At 31.9% G+C, this 26918-nt stretch overlaps 1 protein-coding gene across 1 annotated transcript; it reads left to right on the top strand.

The window, feature by feature from the left end:
- The first annotated feature begins 1526 nt into the window (after positions 1–1526).
- Positions 1527–8525, top strand: LOC106115698 (uncharacterized). Its single transcript, XM_013309154.1, has 5 exons — positions 1527–1582; positions 5835–6067; positions 6430–6533; positions 6775–6890; positions 7002–8525. Exons 2-5 carry the CDS (start codon positions 5837–5839, stop codon positions 7895–7897), a joined length of 1347 nt encoding a protein of 448 aa, XP_013164608.1. The 5' UTR covers positions 1527–1582; positions 5835–5836; the 3' UTR covers positions 7898–8525.
- Positions 8526–26918: the final 18393 nt, after the last annotated feature.

Below are 26918 nucleotides of genomic sequence, written 5' to 3'. Positions count from 1 at the left end.
TTTTAAAAATAAATCACTTTCGTATGTAAATCAGGCTACTAAGGGTAAAGTTAGAATTTTTATTTGAAAACATTGTTTGGAAAAGAGAATATATTTTTCAGATTTCAAATTATTCTTAAATTCATTTAAGCGGCAAAGCAGTGAATTCTATTTTATTAAGTTTCTGGACGTTAAAAATTTACTAATCATTTACAAAAAAAAAAATCTCCTAAATAATTTCTAACTACAAGTATTTGTAAACAATAATACCAAAAAGCAAGTTACAAACAAATTTTACCATTTTTTAAACTGTTAATAATCTTTATTTCATTTTACATGTAACAACAAAATCCATATAAACATTCTTATGCAAAGTTATTAAAATTCTTAGTTACTACAAACATCAATTTCACAAAGCTGCTTCAATATCATTCTTAATGTAGAAACTTTGATGTGAAGCGTAATTAGATACGAACACAATGGTAGGATTAGTTTAACGAATGAACCATTTCATTGTATCGATACAAATGAGTTTGATCATTTATTCCTAATGCGGTCTGGGTAAACCCCTTGGGGTCCTCTGAAGACTTTGCGGAGGAGTACGACGAGAAATGAAGTTAAGAGTTTACTCATTTGAAGAAGAAATGTAGAGGAAGGTGTTCACGGAAGTCTAAGTGAAATAAAATTATAAATATCTCTAATTTCTGTTATGGGTCCATCAATATCGTATATTAAACAGTGAACAAAATAATTGCAACCACTTTCACATCGCTAATTGGTTGAGATCATAAACGTCACGGAACGTTTGTGAAATATGGCATTTAATGACCATACCATACCATACCATAAACTATAGTAAACTGACAGATTTTTTACATATTAACTATAAATTATTTAATTAGCGTTTATAAGATGTTTCTCCTTTATAGTAGTTAAATGACTTAACTCACAATTACGCAAAAACAATAGAATCCTAAATGTGAACCTTAAACAAGCGTTACAAATACGACATAAGCGGCAACACACAATTGCATATTTATAAAATATATTGTTCGAGATGCTAAAAAATTTAACATTTAATTCTGGTTCTCTTGTAAACAATGTTTTTTTTTCGGAAATAATCCAGCATTCAAATTACATTCAAAATTGATTTATGATTACAATATTTAATAATCCGCAGCAGTATATCGCTGCTGCACGAATAGCCCGGTCAATCCATTGCAGTACCACGACTTTACAGAAGACAGGCGTGAAGTCATTATTAACTTCGATCGTAGATTTCTTACACTTAATCTACACTAACAGCAGCCGTTAGTTAGTAAAATGTAAGTAATGTAACTGTTTTAAATAAATTTAGATAAAGTAAAATATGTATTGTAGAAATAATAAAAAATATTAAAGATACAGAATAAAAAGGATGATAGGCTACATTAGTGAGAGCGGGAATAGGTGCATCGGAAACTTTGAGCGTAGTGAAAGCTTTAGATTGGGCGGGCGGCGTCCGGGAGAGGCTGCGAGCCCGCCCCGTAGGCTCAGTGGCACCGCGACCGTCGACTTGAGCGCACGTCTCGCGCACGCCGCGCCGCGCACTCCACACCCGCCGGTACGCGCCACACTCACAGGCACACGCATGCAACCCGATACAACCCCCTGACCCCCACACCCCCACCCACTGGACCCCACCCGACACCCCAAACCTACCGCCGTAACCTCAGGTGGATACTAATTGCGCGGTTCACGTATATTTAACCTTCAACTTCCAAATTATAAATAATGGAAGTATTTACGCAATCATTATCCACTTTATTTGTTAGTGTATAGTGAGTCTGCATGTATGTATTTAGAAATAGACTTCCAGCTGTTTTCTCTACCTATGACTAGAATTACTATGACTGAAATTTTTGTTACGATTTTTAAAATATTATATCTTTTAAATAAAATTATTATTTTCTGGTATTCTACATTTGGGTTTAAGAGATATTATTTTTATTTTTTTTAATTCAATCGAGTTCTTTAATCTAAATAGATAAGTTCGCTATTTATTAGAGTAACAAGTGGTTGGTACGCGCAATTTTAGTTTCTTCTTTGAAAACTTTTTAGTATTCAAATTCTTTTATAAATATTATAGATTTTTTGAATTACACGCTTAAAATTTATTAATAATATATTTGATTTCTTTTAATTTATCATGTTTAAACACTAAACTAACATATTAACATTTACTTAATAAAAAAATTGTTTTTAGTTTACATTAACTTTAACTTAAATTTATGAACTTTAGAAGGCAACTTTGAACCAAAAAACACGTATTTATTATTTAAGCTGAGCTTTCAGGGAGCCTAGTTCAAATGGTCCCGAGATAGTAATTTCCTTAATCCGACAAGCCAGAGAAAAAGAAAAAGAATTCGAAAGTCGAAAGTCCGACTGATTAGCCGTTATTCACTTTTTTACATAATTCGAAATTCAAAACGGGCCGTAAAAACTATAAAGACAGGGAATTACTATAGCTACTGTTGTTTTTTTAATGTAATCCACGTAGAGCAAATCATTACACCTAACTTGCCATTTGCTATTCCTGCCATCAAGGTATTCTGGTTATTTGTGTGCCGCTCATCTGTCTAATTTATTGTGGGTTTACACTACACGAAACACATACAAAAATATGTTACGCTCTAAAAATTTAACTCTAATAAATTAATTGGGATTGATAACTCATACAAGTAGCAATGGAAGCGTACTTTAACAATAATAAATTGTAATTAATTACGAATGCCATTCAAATTTCTTAAATTTTCGGACCTTAATAATTTGTTCTGTTGCTTGTTCCTTTGACACTCATATTTCTATAAAACATGAAGGAACTTAAAAAAGAAAAATAAAAAGATGAATAAAAACCGAAATTGTTTTTTCAGTCGACTGAAATTTAAAAACCGTGCTTAGCTTTTGTTGTTCAATTCTTGTCTCGTTCAAACAATTGAAAGTTCTCATAGACCGAGGGGCGACTGAAGAGACTCTCTTGGTTAATTAACCGTTTTCCGGATTACCTTTTGAAATATTAAGCAAAATATTTCTTTTCAATTTACCGTTGTTTCTCTTCTCATTACAAAACCTCATCATAGAATTTTTAACCTAAATATAATACTAACTGTCGTCAGCGACTCCAAACGCGCGGGATGAAAAAAATGTTGACTAAAGTAAAAAATATACGTTTTTTAAACAATTTATATTTATTTCTCACATATAGTCTTATCATCATAGTCTCCTTTGATGGTCAAACACTTGTTCCAACTAACTTCCAATATTTTTTTTAATCAAACAACCCTCATACATCATCTAAAATTTCTTAAGATTTGAAACAACTTTATGCAAATCATACGAAACAAAATATTGGCATCATAATTTGTACTGAACTGTTTTACTAAAAAATATTATATTATACTTTTAAATTAGCAAATATTTTTCATTTCAATGTATTCATAGGAAGAACTTTCCCAAATTACAAATGTGTAATTTATATTCCCCCGACTGAAACTAACTCCACATATTACTGGATTAAAAGGCTCTTTCCTAAGCTCACCCTAACAAAGGTCGGATAGACATTAATACAAAAGGACCCTCAAATCTCTTTGATGTAACTTACTCAATAAACCTAGATAATTTGAGTCCGCTAAGAAGTGTAATAGCCTAAAAGTAAAAGTTATTTCTCATTGAACGAAATATATTTTGTTAAAGAAAATACAGTAATGATGATAAAACATTATTGTTAAGAATTTAAGGTAAATCAATTGAAAGCCGCTTTATTAAATTTAATTGGGATCAAAACAGATTATTTGATCGTTAAAATATTCTATTAAATTAGAATCTATTACCTCAAATTTAATGAGAAATATTTGATTTCGCTTGAATCGCGAAAAATGCCTACAACATAATTTTTAATTATACATTTTTATTTTTTTTCTTTAATAACGAGACATTTGAAGGTCACAATCTTTTGTATTTTATTCAATATAATATCGCGGCTTTCCAATCGCTTTAATGTATATAAACCTTATTTTATTTAACTCATGTTATTATCAACTACCATTAATACTGGCCACCTTAAAAATATTATACTTTTTATAAAATCATATTTTAAAAGCTCGACGTACGGTACAATATAAAAGCTTTATTTAACGTCTTTCAATTCCTTTCTTTTTGTTATAACGAGCTTTTCCTTTCTTTGGTTTTATTACTTATTTTATGTTTTCAGCGTATTGTAACGATATTGATGCTGTAATCTTTTTGATGGACTCTCAGATATTATTTGAACTTATACATTTACAATATTGTAGGGAGTGTCTGGAGGCACAAAAATTTAAGCGTGTCTAATGTGATTTTTTATCATTTAAATTTCTATAAACCTATTGTTGAAATCAACGAGTACAAAATAAAAAAAAGAATAAGTTGTGATTTAATGTGATTAGCCAGAATTGAAATAAATACATTCGTAAATTAATAAATTTGCCATAAAATCCTAGTCAGGGTTATAATCACAACAGTTGAGGTTTATTTAAATTATTTATTATGTAAAACAAATATTTTCAGTCACATCTCGTGAGGTTTTAACTGGGAATAGGCGGGAACGGTCGGGGTCACGGAAATAGGTCAGTGCCAAAACAGCCTCGTACCAACCGCTCACCGTCGCCCGCCGCCATGAGACCTGTTGAACAATTGTTTGCTCAACCGTACTCACTAAATTGAGATGTAATCATTCAGCATTACATTAATATCTTTACATAACGTATACTATTTATTTTTAATCATATTTATATTTTTCTCTCGTCCCATGATAATATACGTTGTAAATTTATTTGATTAATAATGAAATACTAAAATTGTTTCTGCTCAATAAATAATCGAGGGTGTTGGCTAAAATTTTTTTATCATTTTCTAATTTCTAAAAAATGTTGCCTATACTTTTCTGTAATTGAAAGTTCTGATGGTATAAATATTTTCTAACCTTACCATAAAAAGTTCTTATAAATATAACCAATTTAGTATGCTGATAACTTGAATATAAAATCTGATTCAATTATTTCTACTTCTTAATTTGAGAAAGTGCCTTCCATCTTACAAAATTTGGAGTTTATGCAAAGTACATTATGTGGTACAAATGCACAATTTAACCCGGAAACGGCGTCTTGATACAGCAACACGCCTGGGAGATTATTGAACAATCCCAGTGGGAGTAACCGCTGACCGCCGCGCAGTACCGGCCAAGCGTCTATGACTAACCGCATAATAAACAATCCAGATAATTCATCGCTAATGTATTCATCTCACTGTAGCCAAAACAATCGATACCCTTGCACAAAATTATAGGTTAAACGTATTTCAACCTTCGACATAGCAGTACAAATATAAATAAATAAATAATCTGTTCAAAACATTTCTTAAAATTATCGATTATTATTATTAACAAAAGTCTTCAACGTGTTATATTTTAATACTTCCTACTATCTGTCGCCCGCGACTCCGTCCGCGTTGAACTTTTAAACCTTCCCTAGACCTACACGAACATTTCAAGACCAAGATATGATAAATCCGTTCAACCGTTCTCAAGTTTTAGAGAAACTTACGAACAGTAATTGATTTTCATATACATAGATTATTATTACACCAACATCTGTCAATACCTTAGCTTCTAGTCAAATATAATACAATAATTAAAATGGTGACCTTCTTTATTAAGAATACTTCTTCTCTGCTTCACGTCTTTTCTTGATAACAGAAAATGTAGTCTTTATAAGTAGTTAGTTAAACAATAATGTTAGTTGTTATTAAACGCATAGGATATTAAGATGTGTTTATAACAGCCATGATGCGGCGCGGTTCCATGGCAATGATGGGGGGCGGAGAACCACTAATCGTGGTCGAAGAGAGCGGAGTTGAGGATACGGAATGCTCGTTACGTTCGCTCGCACCCACCCGAGATCTATCCATAGATCAGGAGTCTCCACCGGACCCCTACCATTTGTCACCCTGGCGAGAGACCAGGAAACACTCCTTGCCAACACCGGCGTGCACCTCTGGCCCAACGGCTAGCCAGGTCAGTAATACAATGAACGATATAACGGAAGCGTAGAAGAGTAATGAAGCAAGAGATATTATATTAAAGAGACATCACAGAAAGCTTTCAATTTTATCTTCCTACTTTAGTCTATGACAATACCAATCCTGATAAAATACTAGACTTCAAAATTAAAATAAATGCTATAACAATTTGATAGAAACGATTTAAAACTACTGAGGGGTTTGTATGTAATTATTAAAAAGATTGTAAACATATCCTAACAATATGCTTAACTAATACTAACAAGAAATGTTTGCAAATGTACAATTACTTAGTTGTAACTAAATATGCATTAACTGACGATATTACTAATAGTATTTTGTGAACAAAATTATCAGGTAAGGCGACTGTCAGAAAGAGGAGAGGGCGCCGCCAGGGAAGCACGAGAAGCGGCGTTTTTAGCAACTCTAAGCCAAGCACCGCCTCAACCAGGAGGCAGAAGGTATCAACATTTACATTTGCTTCAACTGTCCAAAGTTAATAATACCACTTCATTATCATCAGGCCTTTGTTACTATCTCTTATATCATCAAGAACATCTTGTGATAAGCGTACCTATGTATATGTCAAGTGGTTTTTAATTGTCGCGCCAACCTTTTGATTTCCGATCTATAAGAAAATCGCCTTCCGAATTACTACTTCAATCCAATCACAGTATATTTCTATAAATGAAATCTTTCCAGACATTCCGTGGTGACGATATCGCGCGTACCGCAAGCGCTGTTTGGACGAGGTCGCAGGGAGTCGATCGCTGCTTTCCCAGCTCTAGGTCGCCGTAGAGATTCCGGAGCTAAAAAATGTGAGTTGAAGTGCAACCTATCTCTTGTTTTTTTATCTAATACACAAAGCAATAACTTTATTCGTTACGAAATTCAAACTACAAGTCATAAAAAAACATGTTACTTCATAGGTCCACCTGCTACTGACACGTTAGGCAGCACCCACAACTTGCAACTGGACATCATGGATGACATTGTACAAGCTCGTAAAGTTCGAATGCGCCTGTGGAATACATCCAATGAACGCGTCTGTGAAGTACAGCCACTGGATGAAAGGTCCCCTATAAGTGGATCTATTCGATATACAAACCGCGGTCGCCGACACTCAGACTTTGTCGGTGCACCGTTACCCCCAATACCTGCTCGTCGCCGCGCCTCAGAAATGCCACCACCCATACCGCCTCGCACCGGTGCCGGTGTCGTCTGTACTGATACTGATCTCCATTTAATGCTGAACGCGCTCACATCCTCCGCTACGGAAATAGACCGCTGTGGCAAACCGGAAAAATCTAGGCGACTCGCCGATATGCGATCTAGCAGTTTCGACGCCTCCACTCTTCGGGAAAAATCATCCGAAGCAGGAACTACATGGTTTACCCGACGCCATCAAACATTGGCAACGAAGAAAAAAGAAAACGAACCTAAAAAACCAAAAGTTACATTCGCTCCCGATTCAAAACAAGCACCCGGAGATGCAGCCGCGGTCGTTTGGGATAAACCAACGGGCTCTGTGGTGGATGCAAGCGCTCTCGGTAGTGCTATTGAGGTGTTTCTTAGACGAAGTAGCACCGCAGATCCTACTCCCTCGACTTCTGGTATGACTACATCCAAACCGATTAAAAAAACTGAAAAGGAAACAAAAAAGATAACCGATAATAGATTAAAATCTCAAGAAATGCCCAGCACGAGCAGGCAGGGACTGCATGCGGAGGGTGAACACTGGGGCACCAACAGGCCGGAGGAGGACGACGCAGGGGAAGGTTGCGATGCTTCTATATGTTCGTCATTAAAAGACCTCTTCGTGTAGGCACCTCGGGTGCATTTTGAAATCTTATAAATATTAAATTAGTCGTCGAGTACAGATTTGTCTCCCAGTTGGCGAATGCAATCTACAACCGCGACCAGTTGTCGTCGGCAGTGTCGTCTTTTATGTGCTCAGTGTACCTTATATTTTGTAAATCTTTCAATGTGATAGGATGTGCGCACGCGCCGGCCGCATCGCGCCGACCCGCGACCGACGCGCGCTCGCTGGCAAATTATTTTTAGAATAAATTCTATTTTCATTGTAAATTTTTTAATATTAGCGATCATAAAATTGACTTATTGTTAGATAGAAAATTGTAAGTATTCGTGATTGTCGGGCGCGCGTTTTCCAAGCCGAGCCTCAGCCGGTGATCCCACCGCGCGCCCACCCCTCCCCGCCCCGCTCCGTCTCGTTCCTCAATCAGTGTCTCGTAATCTGATCTTGATGTTACTATAACGATTAAAGTTTATCATATAGCGAACGATTATAAAGAGACGTCGGGAGAAATGTACGCTTATTAGAAAAAGGCGATTTCGGTGGTCTTTATCAATAAAAGTTTTTATCGATGTTATTGTGCGTATTACTGGAACCTTTTATGAATATGTGTAAAACAGGATATTTAATAAATCAAGAATAGTACCAAAAATTATGTTGTTTTATTTATATATTTTGTTTTTAAGTACACAACCCTTTAGCTCGACACATTAGTACGGACTGAGACCAGTAATGGATTCCAATAGGATCTAAATATTCAAAACCGTTGATAGTTATTCGCTTTTAAAAACTTTGTATTATCGAATGACTAATTGCCTTGTCAAACCAAGATCTAAATTAAAAATAGATTTTATAATATTACTCAGGGTCATTATCAACATTTTTTTGCCCTGAACTAAAAATTAAATAAAAATACATTAGATTAACGTCGTTGTGGGAATTTCTTTGAAATTGGTCCTTCGAGTCGGAAAAGACCAAAGATATTACATAATTTCTCTGCGAAATCAGTTTTTGACAAAAAAAACAACAAAATAAGCAACAAAAGCCAATAGAGAGTTTGTACATAAATTGATTCAGTCACAAGTGAGATGGCACGTGATTACGTTAGCCTCGAAATATCCCAACCTCACTAATCGAATATCACACATCAAATATGTTTTAATATTATTAAATGTAATATAATATTAATAGCTATAAAGTTAATTTCACTACGAAAGTTTTTATTATAATTTTATTAAGAAAACCATTGAACATAATTTCATTTTCAAAAAACGATAATTTTAAAGAAAAAATATACTAAAATTTTAAATAATTATTATCTGTGTCTTCTTTTTTAGTCAAAACAAACGTGTTAATAGCCTTTGGTAAGAATAAAGTGCTATTAATATAAGTACATTTGAAATTGACATGTTCAAAGATAGTAATTTCGAACGAGAAAGATCCAAGAGTCCTAAACACACAACGATGTTAACATTATTTTAAGCGCTAATCTATTTCCTTTAACGTTCCTTTCGGTCTTTTATACCCCTCACAGTAATAATAGCGTACACGTTGTTAAGTAACCTATTTTCATCACAACTTATACTTGCTCATACCGCACGATTAAATTAACGTAAGAATTTTATAGAAATACTAGTTGTCGCCTGCGAATCCACCCGCTTAGGATTAAAAATTAGATAATAGCCGATTCTCAGACCTACTGAATCATATATATAAAATTCTCGTGATACAATTTTCGTTCCCATACTCCTCCGAAACGGCTTGACTGATTCTCATGAAATTTTGTAAGCATATTGAGTAGGTCTGAGAATCGGCCAACATCTATTTTTAATCCCGCGCGGACGGAGTCGCGGGCGACAGCTAGTATTTGTATAAATTTTTATAATAATCGATCAACCTGTTTTGAGGAGTTTGGTAACTAACATTATGACACGAAAATTTTATCTTATTTATGATTTTTAAAAATATTTCAATGTTGGGAACCTATATCTTGATGTGACATAGGCTATACTTTTAATTCCGCGCCTGCGAAGTCGCGGGCAACTGTTATTATTTAGTAAAAAATGTTTTATATATTTTAGTTCTGGTATCTAAAAAAAAAGAAGAAATAATTAATTTGTAAAATCTTTTTCGAGACTATAATATGTTGATTTTGCAAGCTGACTGTGATTAATTAAAACTTGCCAAAATTTATAGCGAAAAAACCAAATGAATTGTTATGAAAATGAATCGTCACATTCAACGCCAAATAACATCTATCAGAGTAATGATTAGGTTAACTATCCAACCATTAACACAGCTCCGGATATTCGATTCGCTTTGTAAGCTTTTATGTGTAGTCGTTTACTTTAATCAACTTACTTATTGTAACAATTTATATCGGATTTATGTAGGCATTTCTAAATATTCTTTGAGAATAAAAAAAATTAAGAAAAAAATAGCCGACTTCATAAAAAACATTCGCAAATAAAAAAAATATACTGAAAAAATAAAACCATTCTTAAACAAAATGCACTAAAAAGTAACAAAATGATGTCATAGACAAACACCCCAGAAAGCAATAAATTTCTTTTCCGTCTTGAAATATGTCTATAATTTACAATTATTGTTATTTCGGAGTCGGTGTCGGTCTGATGTCTTAGACCTATTTTCGTATAAGGTAGAACTGGACCTAACCTTCTCCTTTTTGATGTCGGCTAAAAATCAATGTGACTAATAAACTTTTCACCTTAGCTGCTGTCTTTGACATTTAATTTCTATAATTAAAACTTTATTACCAATTTACTGTACGACGGCAGCCGATGAGACTCTTAACAAGGTGCCAATGAATACTAAATTTAAATTTATTCTTGCATCAAATAGGCTCCGTAACTACTGATTTAAAATATTCTTTCGCTGTTGGGAAGCTACAAAGTACTCAAGTGACATAGACTATATGTTATTTCTAGATTTTTTTTTAATTCTTCATGGACAAAGTCGCGGAAGATCTGTCAGAAAGATCATTCTAATATTCACACAATTATTTAAAAAATTAGAATCGTTATAAATATGACTACTGTTTACAATATCTTAGAAGTGTAATAACTATGGCAATACATGATTTTTTTATTATTATTGAGTCGATTTTATTTCGTTAAAATATTATACTTGTTTAACTTTATTGTAAAATTAACTTTTTGATTACTTTTATCTACAAAAAGCTGTCCGTCGCCAAGAGATTAAACATTGTTTTATTCCATCCGAGTAACTCATTATGTAAATTGTCTTCAAGTTCAATTCATTGCTTATTAACTTCTCATAGCTTAACCGTTAACCCTATACTCATCGTCTTACCGCAACTTTGAATTGTAAATTCCCCTCAATGTACGAGGTTTCTTCCAACATTTCATATAAGAAGTACATACCTGTTCATGTATACATCGTAACTACACATACTGGCTCTAAAGCTTTTTTTTTTCATTTTAAAAATAATGTCAAAAGTGTAATGAGTAAGAATGAGTGAGTAAGAATGAGTAAAGGTTTAATATAAAGAAAAAAAAATGCGAATGTTTGGATGGATGGATGGATCGATGAATCTATGTTTGGTAGAAGGTATCTCACTGAAATTTAGCATAGATGTTAAACATAGCCTGGAAGAACATATGTATGCTACTAATATTTTTTTTTCACTTCCTCGCGGACAGAGCTGCGGGCGACAGCTATTTTATGTTATATTGCTTAACTATGAAACCGTAGAGATCTCGATTTAAAATCGGGTTTTAGAATTCGAAATCCATTTTTTTTTTAACAAAGACAAAAGACAATATTACGTAGCTAAAGAAAATGTTCAGTACTATTATAATAAAATAAATTATAATTAACATAAAAGGTACATAAAATTACATCATAAAAAAATAAATGAGCGAGTTGTTTGCAAAGCGCGGGGCGTCTGGCAGAACACGGCAGCCAACAACTGGCAGGTGCGGTAATTAGTGCTTCGCGTCTGCACTTACAATTATAGAGAAAAAAGCTTCAGTTTACTTTTATCTTTTGCTCACTTCGCTACACTGTCTATATTAAAAAATAACGTTTGTAAAAGACACTTAGAAATAATTTTAATATTTTTATTTAATTTGTGTGCATTTAGCTAACGAAAAGTTTTTCAAATAATAGAAAATACGACTAAATAAAAAATACGAAGTAAGAAATAGTTAACTTATTACTTTATATCTTACGCGACTATGATGAAAGAACATTCCTAACCTAGCTATAGACAAAAACGTTTCGTTTATATTAAAATACTCAGACATCATGAACAATGTAAGTTCCAAACTAATCAGAAACTTCGCTATAGGGGGTGGGATTCAAGACGCTGACCTTAATTAATTTATCAAACTTGTAGGTTGTCAATGGCCACCGGCAACCATCCCATCCTATTAACAATTATATCATAACTAGCTATAGCCCGTGAGTTCATACGCGGGGATTTGAAAAAACTTTATTAATAGCCTGTGTGTAGCCAGACTATATTGTACATCTGTGCCAAACTTCATCGAGATCCATGCATCTGTTCTAGAGTCACCTTCTCACAAATATCCAATAATTTGAACTTTCGCATTTGTAATATCATTAAGATATTGTCTTTGTTCTTCTATTAAATTGTTTTAAATATCTAAACTAAAAAAATAAGAGTATCAAAGGACATAAGAAAGAACGTTTCATTTTAAGAAAGCGGATTTGTATATTTAAGAAGTTGAAATTTCGTATTCATGACGAGCTCCAGATGAAACCGGCAGAGATTTTTTTAAGATCTAAATCTGAATTGAAATACTTATTAAAGTAACCAAGGGTAGACTTTTAAATTTTATAAGAAAAATAATTTCTTCCTTTGCCGGTGTTTCTCATGCCAGCTAATAGGGTTCGTTTATTTATTTACTCTTTATATCTTTCTCCCCTAATCCTTATGCATGCCTGGTAACAGAAATAATAAAGACAAGTAAAGTTTCTGTATTATTAGAATACTTGACTTAACTTGACTAAACTTATTTTTACTATTGACATATTTTTCAGAATACTATATCAAAATAAATAAAATACTAGCTATTGCCCGCGTCTCCATTCGCGCGGAAATAAAAAAAGCCTAATTAGTAGCCTACGTGTTCTTCGAGACTTTGCTCTACGTCTATGCCCAAATTCAGAGAAATCTATGCAGCTGGAGATACCTTCAAACATTTATCCATCCATCCAAACATTCGCATTTTTAACATTAGTAAGAAGTAAAATAATATCTTACGATGTGTCTACTAGTCAACTTTTTTATCTTATTTATTTATTATCTACATTGCGTGTTTCTTATCATGTTCATAAGTTTCTTGTCGCGTTCGAACACCACTTTATCAAATATGACATTCGCACGAACATAATATCCAAACAAAAACCATTTCTCAACTACACTGAGGTTGTAAAACTACGCAGTAATTTATCATTTAAAATTTTCTACTTGTAAATTAATACTTGATAACAAAAACAATATAATTTTGCAAACTTTGGAAGTCAACTTGTTCGTGAAATGAATATTCATATACTTTGATACGATTCTACGAATTCTTGGTGAAGTTTGTGTGTTCCGACGACAGAGTTAAGCTCAACTGATTCCTTGAACAAAATGTTTTAATCTTTGTTCTTGTTCCACTAATTATTACAATATACTTATTGCTTATTTTAATACTTTTTATATATAAAAAAGTACAGTATTATTATTTTTATGAACCTATAATTAATTCACAAATGCGAACTATTTGCTTTGTTATTTATAAGTTTGAAGACTTTGTTATAAGTAAACGGTCTATCTTTTGCGATGTATCCTATCGAACCTTTCCTGTTCAGAAATAAACAATATTTCTCACCACACATATTTTAGAAATTTCATAGATGCTGGCGTATTAGACTATAAAACACTTGTAACATTAACGGTACGTAAACAAGATTGTGTGAGGAAAATAAAACATGATAACAAGATTCCCTTAGTGAAAATTAATAATCACTTGAAAGGCTCGCACTTTGTCAGGCCATTACGCTCAGTTGAGGTTTTCCATCGACTTAATGAAATTTGCTCCCCAAAGTTTAATTTATTGTCGGTTACCGGCAAGAGCTAATTTAATGATATTTTCATAACATTCTTTAAGATGTACTTAGAAATAAATTATATACATGTATAAACAATTGACTTACTTTTCCTTGGTTTCACGAGGACAGCTTTTTCTTAACATTTAAATATTGTTTGGAAGAAAATCCGGAAATGTGCCAGTGTATTGACTCAACACTAACCTTACTAAAATGTCGACGTTTATGTCCCCATGTAATAAAATAAATTAATATGATAATGTAATGCTACGTAGATTATTTTACAGTTCGTATTTCACCCACATAAACCATCCGTGGTTTCAACGAAATACGCCTTCTTATGAGGGAGATGGGACTAACACGCCTAGAACGAAACCACATGTCCATGTCATTACCACATGCCAAAACAATATGTAAGGCTAACCTTAAGTAATGCTCACTATTATTCCCCACCGAGGGGCTCGTAGCCTACCCTAAATTGGTCGCTTACTAAAGTCTCATTAATTAGAAAAAAAATTAAAATAGATAAATATTAACTGAAACGAGTCAAATATTAGTTTCCGCGCCCATTTTTTAAATACAAAGGAGTTCAAATAGTACAAAAAGTCTATAAAATTTTGGCAATCAAAAATATAATTAGCAAAATTTTCATGACATAAATTCAACTATATTTCATTTTTAGGAAAGTAACCACGTTCCCTCTTCCTATTTACAGCGTTGTCAACATTTTCTATTACAACTTAAATAAAATTTATTCAGTGGAAATACGACTGTCAAGCCGTAACGAACACCACAAACTTTCCGTGTAGCTTCTAAATACGTGCTCTGGATACAAAATTAAAGCTCCATTCAATTTTTGTTTAAAATATGTTCTACATTTTGTAAAATAATAACTAAATTTAATATTATCACATTTTACATCACAGAAGACTTCGTTATTTCAAAATCAACAAAAATTTATAACAACATTTTATAAATTTCAACGTATAAGATTCGTTTATATGTATAAAATAAAATGGCAGACATTTTGAAGCGACTCTTGCTACTTATCAAGCATTATTACAGTGGTCATGTAGAACATAGGAGCTGACGAAACACGAATAAAACGATATTTAACAAGCTAACGTGGCGGATTTATTTTCTTCTACGAGTATAACAGATTCACTTTTAATGTCGCGCTCCTTTCGCACCATAGCTTTATGTGTGTTATTAATATGAATAAACAATAATAAAATAGTTCTGGGCTAACGTAAATTTTTTCATAGATTGTAGCCGAATACTTGAGGACATCCATTGTCTAATCTTTTGGTTTTATACTCATAATAGCGGTCGCGTCTTCTTCCGCGTGGAATTAAAAAAAACATAATTATTAGTTTATGTGTTCTTCCAGACTATGTTATACCTACAAACAAACATCCATCGTAACATTCGCATTTATAAAATTAGTAAAATTGGCGTTTATCTGACCATAATAGTGATCAAATAGAAAGTTATTCTTTGAAAAAACCACCTTTTTATCGATTATTTTCACGTGAATAATTTCAAATGTTTTTAAGCAGTCTTAGAGTTCGCTTCACTGACTTTATAACAAAAGTACTTAGCCTTAGCCGCTTTTGTTCAGTCAACGGAAGAATGGAGCGAAGTTATCTACGTTAAAAGAAATACTTCCTGTTTTCATCTTATAGTTTAAAGCTAAGGAAATAAGTAATTATATTTTAGTCAATTCTAAGAAAAGTAAAGAAACAAAATTAAAATAATGCGAGAATATTTCTAATAGTTTATAATTTTTATGACGACATTAACTTGTGTATTCTAAAAGCTTCTTTTAAATCTTAATATAACTAGCAGTTACCCGCGACTTCGTCCGCGCGGAATTAATAAATATAGCAAAAAAATTAGTCACAAATAATCATCCTTAAATACTGTAACTCTTTTCCTAATAGTGAAATTGTTTTTTTTTAAATCAGCTAAGTATTTTCGGAGCATATACAATGTACATCAGCAAACAAACAGACAATCAAATATATCTCTTTATAACATTAGTATAGATATGCGATTCTCATGTACCAACATATGAAAATTCCAGAAAATTTTCAACGATAAAAAAATTCTATTTAAAAGTAAATTAAATACTGTGAAAATGTTATTCGAAGCGGTCGTTAACGAGGATTATAAAAGCCTCCTCCGAGAACAAAGAAGTCAAATTACGTATAAAGTGATATTTGACAGCTTTAGGTGCGGCTTTTATTTTCATGTATATACGTTTTAATTATCAACCACTTTTTTCCTCGTCAATTGATACGAAATATATACTTTATCGATTTAAATATATTTTAGAATAAATTTATTTTTAAAATAATAAAATATAACAGTATATTATAAGAATAATGAAGAAAATTATTAAACTCGATAAACTATATAATTTATAATATTATACTAATATTATAAATGCGAATGTTTAGATGGGTGGATGGATAGATGTCTGTTTGAAGATATCTCCGGAACGGCTCAAAGGATCTCACTGAAATTTGGAATAGATATAGAACATAGTCTGGAAGAACACATAGACTACGTATTAAGTTTTTTTAATTCCGCGCTGACGGTGCGCGCGTGACAACTAGTTACTAATTTTTTTGTTGCTTGATTGTATCCATGTAGTTGTAAATATTTTGTAAGTAAATTTTTTAAGAATGGTATGTTCAAAAGAACCAATGTCCCTAAAAAAAGAGAAAAAATACAATTTACTATACTACCAAAGGTAATACAATAAATAGTTTTTTTAAGTAATATTGATATCCAAGACAATTAGTGATAGTAATCTGTATTCGATAGTAATATTAAAAGTAAAATTTATTTCTAACTTTCAAAAGAAATGAATAAAAGATAACTTTTATATTTTAATTAAATTTTCGTTTAAGTAAAGCGATAAAAACAAATCTTTTACGAGTCGGGGACGAGGACGAGCGTCTTGAATACAAAGTACATCTAACCGATCTAAAATGTATTGAACTGCTAACGACTGGTGAATAAAATATTATTGTTATTTAGACAATACCCTGTAGCAAACATGCTACGACATATGGATTCTTTTCATCCTCATTAACGTGACATTATCCCAAAGGAGGGTCGGCACAGTATGTACTATTCCTCCATACACCTCTATCAGCCGTCATATCTGAATCTACCCCTTCATACGCATACACATTAAATCTCAACATTTTTTTTTCCTTACAAAAATCCAAAATAAATATAACTTATAAGTTTTTTCTTTAATTTAGACAAAAATAGAAAACTCTCTTCTCTCTCTATATTGCAACACTCAAGGTTACCCTCTGTCAGCGTAGCCTATTACTTGCCCGCATGCATCAATTCCACAGTATCATTTTATACTAGTTGTCGCCAGCGACTCTGTCTGAGCGGAATTGAAAAAAACATAATAAGAAACTTATGTATTGTTCAATGGTATGCTCTACATATGTGTCAAATTTCATCAAAAACCGTTCCGTGGTTCCGGAGATACCTTCAAACCATCCATCCATCCAAATTTTCGCATTTATAATATTAGTAAGATTTTTAACGTAATGTAACAAAGAATTCAATATTAAAAATATCTAAAGCTTTGCTAGCTCTTTATTAGCTAGCGTATTAAGCCTGCAAATAAAATTTTTTCCTCAATATTTAATATTTACAAAGCCCAGTACAATAAACTTCGAATTTCGTTGTGCGCTCGGGGCAAACAATTTTTGTGTCAATCTATAAGAAACCGTAATAAGTAACATCACTAAGGAGACCAAGTATACTTTTCGTATTCAGTTTTTTTCTTTTTAATCGTAAACTTTTTTCAAAAGTGAATTTCATGCAAATAAATCTTACTAATATTAGAAATGCGAATATTTGGGTGTATAGCTGGATGTTTGTTTAAAAGTATCTCCAGAACAGCTGCATGGATCTTGCTGAAATTTGCCATAGATGTAGAACATAGTCTGGGAGATCACATAAGCTACAAATAAAGATTTTTTTAATACCGCGCGCGGACAGAATCGCGGGCGACATCTAGTGATTTCATAACTCTTTCTTATGTCAAAGAGATAATATCATTGAATTACTCTTTGATCGCATAAAACGAAGTAGACGCGGCGCAAAAGTGACTTCAAATGGATCAGATAAAGCCGCAGCCGGCTTGCGAAGTAATTACAGATAACAGATTCCATATTCAATAAGCCTAACTGAAGATAAATTTATGTTTAGTTACACGTTGATATATTCTTGCACTGTTTATCTATGTATTTTTTTTCTTTTTATTTATCATTGTTATGTGTTATTTACTGTTATTATAAAATATGTTATCGTGTAAACTGTTATGTAAAGTGTGTATAGTGTCACATTAGTTGTATACTGTAAGGATGCTATGCAGTTTTTAAATAAATAAAAATAAATAAATTAAATAAACATATTAACATAAAGCCACGAGTTTATCATTTAATCACAACCGTGCTTTTTTTGACAAACAATAAATTAGTATCTATAAAGTCATATAATTCATCTTACTTCTTACTAATATAAATATGTGAATGAATCAATATTTAATTGTCGGTATCTCCAAAACGGCTCAACAGATCTCGCTCAAATTTGTCATAGATGTAAAACATAGTCTAGAAGAACACGTAGGCTATTAAATTTTTTTTAATACACCGCAGACGGTGTTGCGGGCGACAGCCAGTATTCTATAAATTAGCATCTGTAAAAATTTAATAAGACTACGTCCCGGAAAGTTGAGTATTATAAGAAGAAATGAGAAAAATGCCTTAATCTATGCCTTAAGTCGATAAACCTTGTAAGCTAATACAGTTTCGATATAATTGATCCTATGAGTGACGTCACCAGTGCCTACGGAGAGAAGCTACGGACGGCTGACCGTAGCTATGCTCGTAGCGCAGCCTCGGGGTAGTAACGCGATTACAGACGCACTCGGCTGACATTAAATCAATTACTATATTACGATAACCTCTCTCGGTTGTTAATATACATGTATTTCAGCACATCGCATATTACTCTAGCGGTCAAAATATCCGATCAAATTTGTTTACCCTCAGTTTTAACCTAAATATCCTTTACAGGGCAAAACGAATATTTTGTTCACTCTGTTTCATACAAAGTAATTTTTATTTCTTATCAATGTTAAGTATCGAATATATTAAAAAAATGAAACTTTTAATCTAAACATGTATATATGCTTTGTTTTACAGTGCATACATATATATATGCACTGTAAAACAAAACATACTTAATATGGAAACATATACAGCAATGATACCGACGAGGCTTTGTTTATGGTTTTGCAATTCAAAGAAAACATTTTGAAGTATTTGACACTGTAAATAGATGAAGATACTAAAGACTATTCTAAGTTCAAAATTCTGTCCATAAAAGTGTAAAAAAATAACACAAATTCTTCTAGTTTCTTCGTGTTTGTAACAAAAAGTTTTCGTTCTTTGTCCATTTCAGACTAAATAGGAATTAATATAAGGTAGACAAATAAATTGAATATCCTCGAGCAAGCAGGGTTAAAACAGGATTCCAATGAAGAGGAAAAGTAAATAATTTTTATTTTCAATCTCGATAGGTGCCGATGTCGGTACGATTCTATATCTATTAGATAGCTATTATTATAAATTATTCAAACATTCGTGAGACATTATACTAAACTGATATATAAACACGGCTAAACACTCACGTATATACGCTCACGTCGCTCACTGACGGGCCGCGTCCGCGAAATAATACCAGTACCACTCATCCTGATGAAGGGCCCCCGATGGGCTCGAAACTAGTCGGTGCCGCCACCGGACGTATATACGTGAGTGTTTAGCCGTGTTTATATATCAGTTTATAAGATAGCTATCAACTATCTTTAACCGGGAGTTATTATAACGTGACATTAATTGCATAGAAATTAGTAATACAATAGTTTTGTTGTTAGAATCATTAATAATAGTCAGAGTTGGTACTACAAAATAATTGTTTGGTTTAATATTATAAGATACTGGTAAAAAAAGTACAACAATAAGGAAGGAGAGGCGACGGCTTGTGAAGTGTCTGTCGTGTCTCTGCAACGGCAGAGGAGAATCATAAATTTAAAAAAAAGAAACTTGAAACTAGACTGAACGCATTCGAATTTTAAATTTTGTAATACGAATAAAATGTAAAATGTACCATTAAAGCTTCAATGAAAATTGTACAACATAATGTACTTACCCTCATTATAAATTATGTATTTACTTGCCGTAACAAGTTTCCTAAAAAGAAAAAGAACAAATAATTTATTACAATGGTAGAAGAAAATATAACGTAAATCAGATTAAATACTTAATAGCTACCTCACGGAAATTGAGTCCCGTATAACTTCGAATAGAATCACATTTATCTTGATTGAATAACGGTACACAATGATTACTAGTTTATCTATTTCAACAAGCACTACACTGGATAATAGAAGTTTCGAAATTACGTCTGGCTAATATTCGGAGACGTATAATAATTACCAATGCGAAATTAAATGGATTGTACCCATCATAACTTTAAATACACCGAACACAGATTAATAAAAAACACGTTCGGAAACGTTTAAAAAACGAATTTAATAAATTTTTCAAGCCATTTAAAATTATGTAAAAAAAAAAAAATTAACAGTATTACCTAATATTGAATAAATAATAATTTTTATTGCTTCAGAATTTTACGAATAACAAAAAAAGTAAAAAAAATTACAACAAAATATGTTTCTTGTTACGCGCGCAACATCGGAACAGATTAAAAATCTTGTACTCTAGTGAGTTTTTACTTATTTTATTCTGTTCATCTGTATTCTTATACAAACCACATTAATTATATAGTCTTGATAGATTATTCGATAGCCACTGAACCGTCTACAATAACATCCTTTGAGAAGCTCGTTAATGCAAATGAAGTGTTCAGGTGCGTGTTATTACTTCACTGCCATCAATACCCAATATCGAGTCTACACAACTGCCTCTTTGTATAGTTACAAAGTATATTAACATATTATATTAGTCAGGGTAAATTACACAATTATAGGTCTTTTGCCTCACATAAAAAAAAACATTTATTATAGTTGGTTAAGTTAAATAGAATTAAATATAATTCTGGACCCATAATGTTTTTTAAATTCATTTTTGTTTAGTTATATCTAATCTGGGATTTAAAAAAACTAATTTTGCAAGTTGTATAAAAATTATATTATCTTGGTAAGAAATTATTCGCTATAATATTTTGTTTAATTTTAGCAGCGTCCAAGACTCAAAGCGGTAAGAAGCTTGTGGCTAACTTTGCTGAACTAATTAAGGTCAGGTTTAAACTATAACGAAGCAAGTTTAAGACAATTTTAACCTACTGAAAATGTTTAAGATCATTAACTATTTTCTAACCTATTTATCATATCGGTTTTCTTTGACGAACTAATTGTTACGTCGTTCGGACACTATTAATATTAATCCTCGATGTTTTGATACTTTCAACTTTTTTTTAAACAATACAATCTTAGAAAAATATAAACAATATTTCAGCAAGTTACAATATATCTTCGTTAAATATCATTTAAAAAGAATGACTCAGAAGAAACAGGAATAAGGTTCAAATATCATGACGCAATATTTTATTTTCATACGAAATCGAAACAAGAGGAAGTTTCTAAGTTAGAATATGTTATTGCTTAAAACTCATTTTATAATTTTATACTAACTGTAATTCTTTCGTTTCCAAATTGACGCTTGTATAATGTAAATGAGAAACTAAAATTTATGCACTAACTTTATATTGTAGACGAAATATTACAAACTGCAGAATACAATCAGACTTTTAGTTCATAAACTTTATTATATTAGAGATTAGCTGTCACCCGCGACTCCGTTCGCGCGGAATTAAAAACAAACTTAATAAGTAGCCTATGTGTCCTTCCAGACTATGTTTCAGCGAGATATATTAAGCCGTTCAGTTCCTTCAAACATTCAACCATCTATTTAAACTTTTGCATTTATAATATTAGTAAGATTTAACACTCTAGTAATAAGAAATCAGTAAACTTGGGTTTCTTTGGTTAAAAGTTATACGCAAAATTAATTCAATGGAATTTTAAAAATATATATTTAAACATAATACTGGCTGACAATGTCATCTATTATTTATGGATTTATTTTGATACGTCACAGAGTTTTATTTTAATTAAGACTTTGATTGAATGTTTTGTTTTACTTTCTACTTTCCTTGGAATTCGACAATAGTAAACTTTTATTTTATTCCTACCTTATATATGTCATTTCATATTCACGGTAAAACGTTGTAAATTGATATACAACATTAAAACTTTTCTTTGAACAACTTAGAACGCCTCATCTGTTCAACTCACGATGAGGTGTAATGGAAAAGTTCTTTCTAACTTTTTACTTTCATTTCATTATATGTATATCTTTATTATAGTACCTTGAACTTTAATGGCCAATATTGTTACTGGAAATGATAAATTGATAGTCACTATTTTATTTATTCTCTTACTAGATGTCGCCCGCGACTCCATTCGCCCGGAATTAAAAATAAAACTTAATGAGTAGCCTATGTGTTCTTCCAAATATTTTACATCTATGTCCAAATGTTTTATATCTATCATTATCATCCATCAATCGATCAATCATTTTTGCGTCTTTTTTACAAGTGTATAGTAAATAGTATTTTATAACATTATCACGTATGTATTAAACTTTTATAATTTTATATGACATCGTGGTAGAGAGCAGCCGAAGTGTCAAACAACTTCGTAACTCGCGCGTTGAGCTTCATGAAACTTTCGCAAAATGTCATCTCCTGTTGCATATTAACTTTCAATTCACGCCTCGCTGTTTTATAAAGCGACCGATAAACGTTATAATAATTATACGTCATTAAAAATATTATTATTATATATTTTTTTGGATGTATTTTACACTTATCGAAGTTAAAGCTAAACTAAAGCTAAGCTAAGCTAAACATTAGACAAAAATATGATCGTTTATCAAGCACACTTTAAAGTCTCTTTTACATAAAGCATTTATTTAATACTCAGTTACATTTTGTATCCAAATTTAATCGAAATTGGATGTAAAAAGATTATTTGATCTTCCTCTCCAATATTAACACAAATGTTGTTTATTTTTAACAAGCTCCTTCATGAGCGAGTTTTAGTTAATATTTTCATCCAAATAATCGCTTTGATGTTTGGCGCCGCTGGCATATTAACCTATTCTTGTATACTTTTATTTATTTTGCTTTTATAAATGAAAACAGTGTTAATCAACATCATCTTCATCCTATAGCAGTTATATATTTTATATGAATCAATTTAAAAAACACCTTCTGTCCAGGGCCGTTCTAACCGTGTTGGGCGCCCGGGTGTGAAAATCAGTGCGGCGCCCCTAAAAGTAGCACGCCCATTGGCTGACAACAACTAAAGCCCAGCGACCAGGCGCCCAGCACCTATTAAACCCCCACGTTAATGCGGCCTTAAGTAACCCAACGTGGAAACTCGTTGGGACATTGATAAAAAAACAAAGGTGTCTGATTCTGTACTCAAGAATTTCTCTTCTGTACTCAATCATCAGAGCATTTATCATGTAAATTATGTTCACGTTCGTCGCAGACAAGGCGTCAAATTTTGATATAAAAGGCGCATACTCGTACGTTGTGGAACAATCGCAACATTACGAGCGGCCGCAAGGGAATTCAATACACGCATTGTTTCTTTATGTCCCGTCATTCGCATCGAATACATGAATACAGTTTTTGCCCTTTTTTATGGAAATCCGATTGTTGAACCTTTTCCGGCTTACTTATTTCTGGTTTATTAAAATAAAATCCACGAATTAAATACCATGTTCTACACAAAGTAACAAAATCAGGTTTAATTTCTTCATGTTGCGTAGATTATTTCATGCTTGAATTACGGTAAACAATTGTAGAATATTTTTGTTTAGTTATCAAATAAATAATGTCGCTCGCTAAAGAGCAGATTTACACATGTTTGTATTTACTACAAGACTATGCACAACCATGAGTTAATATGTAAGAAAAAATAACAATTTGAGAGGGTTTTGATGTTATATAGTCAGAATTCAAAACCAAAAAGGTGTATTTATATTATACATTGTATTACAATCTCAATGATGTAATTTATTTAATTATTCGAGTAATAAAATAAAAAATAGCTATAGTCTTAAATCTTTGTTCCGAAATGAATGTTCCAATATTATCAAGTCGGAATACTCCGTTGGTCAGTAAATTGAATCCACTTTGTAATATCGTTAGGTGATCTGATTGAACCTAATGGCCATTTTATGATCTTTCTTTTATCTAGTTTGTTACCTCTCTTATTCACATTAAATTTATTTTGTTCCTCCTGTAGCAAGAACAGTTTTATTTAAAGATACTTTCACCATTTGAAAAAAAAGACAAAACTTGAAAAATACTTTAAGAAATTGTACATAATTTGATAAGTAATTTAAATTTCAAAGTACTTATATTTGTTATTGTCTAGATAATATGAAAGATAGTTTCGTTCAACACTCAACGTGATAATCGAGTTTCACACCAGAATTATAAACTTATTCGAAGAATGAACGGTATATTCTATGAAAGGGCTCTGACCTAATTTAGGAGCTAAGGCTCCCATATAGTGTAAAAGAGTGTTAAAATAAAGCATTTATTCATTCTATAAAAATATACTGCTATTAAAATGTGATATTATATACATTTATTGATAAATAAATATAAAAGTTGAGTGGTTTAATAATCTATCAATGCTTTCAAGTTCTTTCACAAAAGTCGTAAAGCGTATTATCTGTACGCATCAACAATCAGACTTGAGCGCTAAGAAGTTTTACGATGGGGTCGAGATGGTTGGAAGACATTTTACGCCTAACGCACTTCTCTCTACCACGATAACTGCGATACTTAAGCGTTACTTACGTTCAGGTAATTCTACTATATCTTCTACGTTGTAAATGATTTTTTTTTTAAACTGATATAGTGTTTAAGATAATTGATTAAATTTCTAATACGAATCTATCATTTTCTTTCCGCTAACAAACAGTTTTTTTCTTTAAAAGTTAACTGTTATTCATAACATACGGGTTGTATTTAATTTTTCTTAACTTTTTTATTACTATTTATTGATATAAATTTTTCCTAGTGCAAAAGAAATAGCTTTCGTTATAAAGTAATATTGAAAGGTCTCGGATGCTTTTTTTATTATTACGAGCTTTTCTCATGTAATCTCTATAGCTTTTTATGATTCTTTTATATCTTATTTCATATTAAATAGTTTTATGAAGTAATATAATCTTAAAAGGATATATTGTGGATGGGTAGTGAGGAGTATCAGGTGATAATGTTAAGTATGTGAGGTTATGTTTAGTACTTGAAATGAAAGTTAGTTAAAGTCACTACAACAAATATTCATTAATATTATTAATATTACAAGAGTTAATATCATCGTCATCTTACATATCTTTTATTATACATAGGGTAGGGTACTAGGTCTTCGTTCCTTAATCAATCTATCTTGCGACATCATTAACATTTTAAAAAGAAAATTATTTCTAAAATTCCCAGTTAGCTAATTAACAATACAAATCCAAACAACACTTCTAAAGTATTTATGTCGTTCGAAAGCTTAATTTCATTTAAGTATTCGTTCGCTTAGTAAATTCATTGTCTATAACAAAATTTTGTGTATTCACAATTTTAATTTTAATCTATAATAGCTCGTGGCTGGCAACGATGTTTGAAAGTTTCGCAAACTTCGTTGGCCAAAAGTTTTAACAATTGTAATTGATAAGTATACCTACAAATCAATGGAAATATACGGTATCAATAATCCGCTAAGTTAAATTTCGAAATTATTTTTAATATAAATTACTTCAAAATTGGGTCATGATTGGTTCAGATCAGAAATTTCAATATTTTTTTTTCTCCATTTCAAAATGTTATTGGTTTCTGTGACTCTCTCTCTCTCTCTCTCTCCCTAGCTTGCATCCCACAAGGTGGTGGGGTCAGCTTTCTCAATCCGTCTCTTCCACTTCGCTCTGTGCATGACATCTTCTTCTGAGATCCCTATTCTTGTAACTATCCCTGCTACTACATTTCCGACATAATATTCCCAAATGTCAACTTTATGTACTGCCCCGTCATGTCTCCCAAGGGATACAACTAGATCATTGGAGAATTACTTACTTAGATTTACCATTACATGTCTACATGCTTTTTTCTTTACATTATAAGCAAAATCCGTAATTAAATCATTCAAACTTTGGTGAGACATTATCATAAACTAAAATATAAATGGCTAAAAGGGCCTCTGATGGGCTCGAAACTAGTCGGTGCCGACACCGGACAGATATACCTGAGGGTTTAAGCCTTTATATGTAAGTCGAAATTCATAATATTTTTGAAGTACTATTTTAAGTAAGGCTTTCCATCTTCACTAATCAAATTATCAATTTATTTTGTACTAGTACGTGTGTATAAGTAGGCAGGTTATAAATTTCACGGTCGAGTGCCTCATCCACTCCGGCGGGCCCTAACTCCGGATTTTCCGGCGCACGTGCCGATAAATAAAGCTAATGTTTCGTAAAAATATTTTCGCTGAAGTCTCACTTTCGCTTTGCCAGACCAAATTTTAGGTTATCGATATTACCAAATTAGCAGAACTATTTCTATACTTTCCATTTACTTTCTTATTTATGGTTTATGTAAGTTTTAGGAATAGCATTAAAATGAATAAAAACTAAATTTTATTTGGGTTCAAAATAAATCAAATATTAACATTTATTTTCATTCTAAAATTTATATTAAAACTTTATTTTACAAGACATCTAATTGTATA

Source organism: Papilio xuthus, unplaced genomic scaffold, assembly GCF_000836235.2.
Source record: "Papilio xuthus unplaced genomic scaffold, Pxut_1.1 DF827777.1, whole genome shotgun sequence".
NCBI classification, from domain to species: Eukaryota; Metazoa; Arthropoda; class Insecta; order Lepidoptera; family Papilionidae; genus Papilio; species Papilio xuthus.
This window is presented reverse-complemented; position numbering and strand designations above follow the sequence as displayed.

Bases quoted from the DNA above. Each gene is read 5' to 3' on its own strand.
- LOC106115698 (XM_013309154.1), top strand. From the start codon at position 5,837: ATGATGCGGCGCGGTTCCATGGCAATGATGGGGGGCGGAGAACCACTA. The intron at 6,068-6,429 runs GTCAGTAATACA...CAAAATTATCAG, and splicing joins CTGGCCCAACGGCTAGCCAG to GTAAGGCGACTGTCAGAAAG. The intron at 6,534-6,774 runs GTATCAACATTT...AAATCTTTCCAG, and splicing joins CCTCAACCAGGAGGCAGAAG to ACATTCCGTGGTGACGATAT.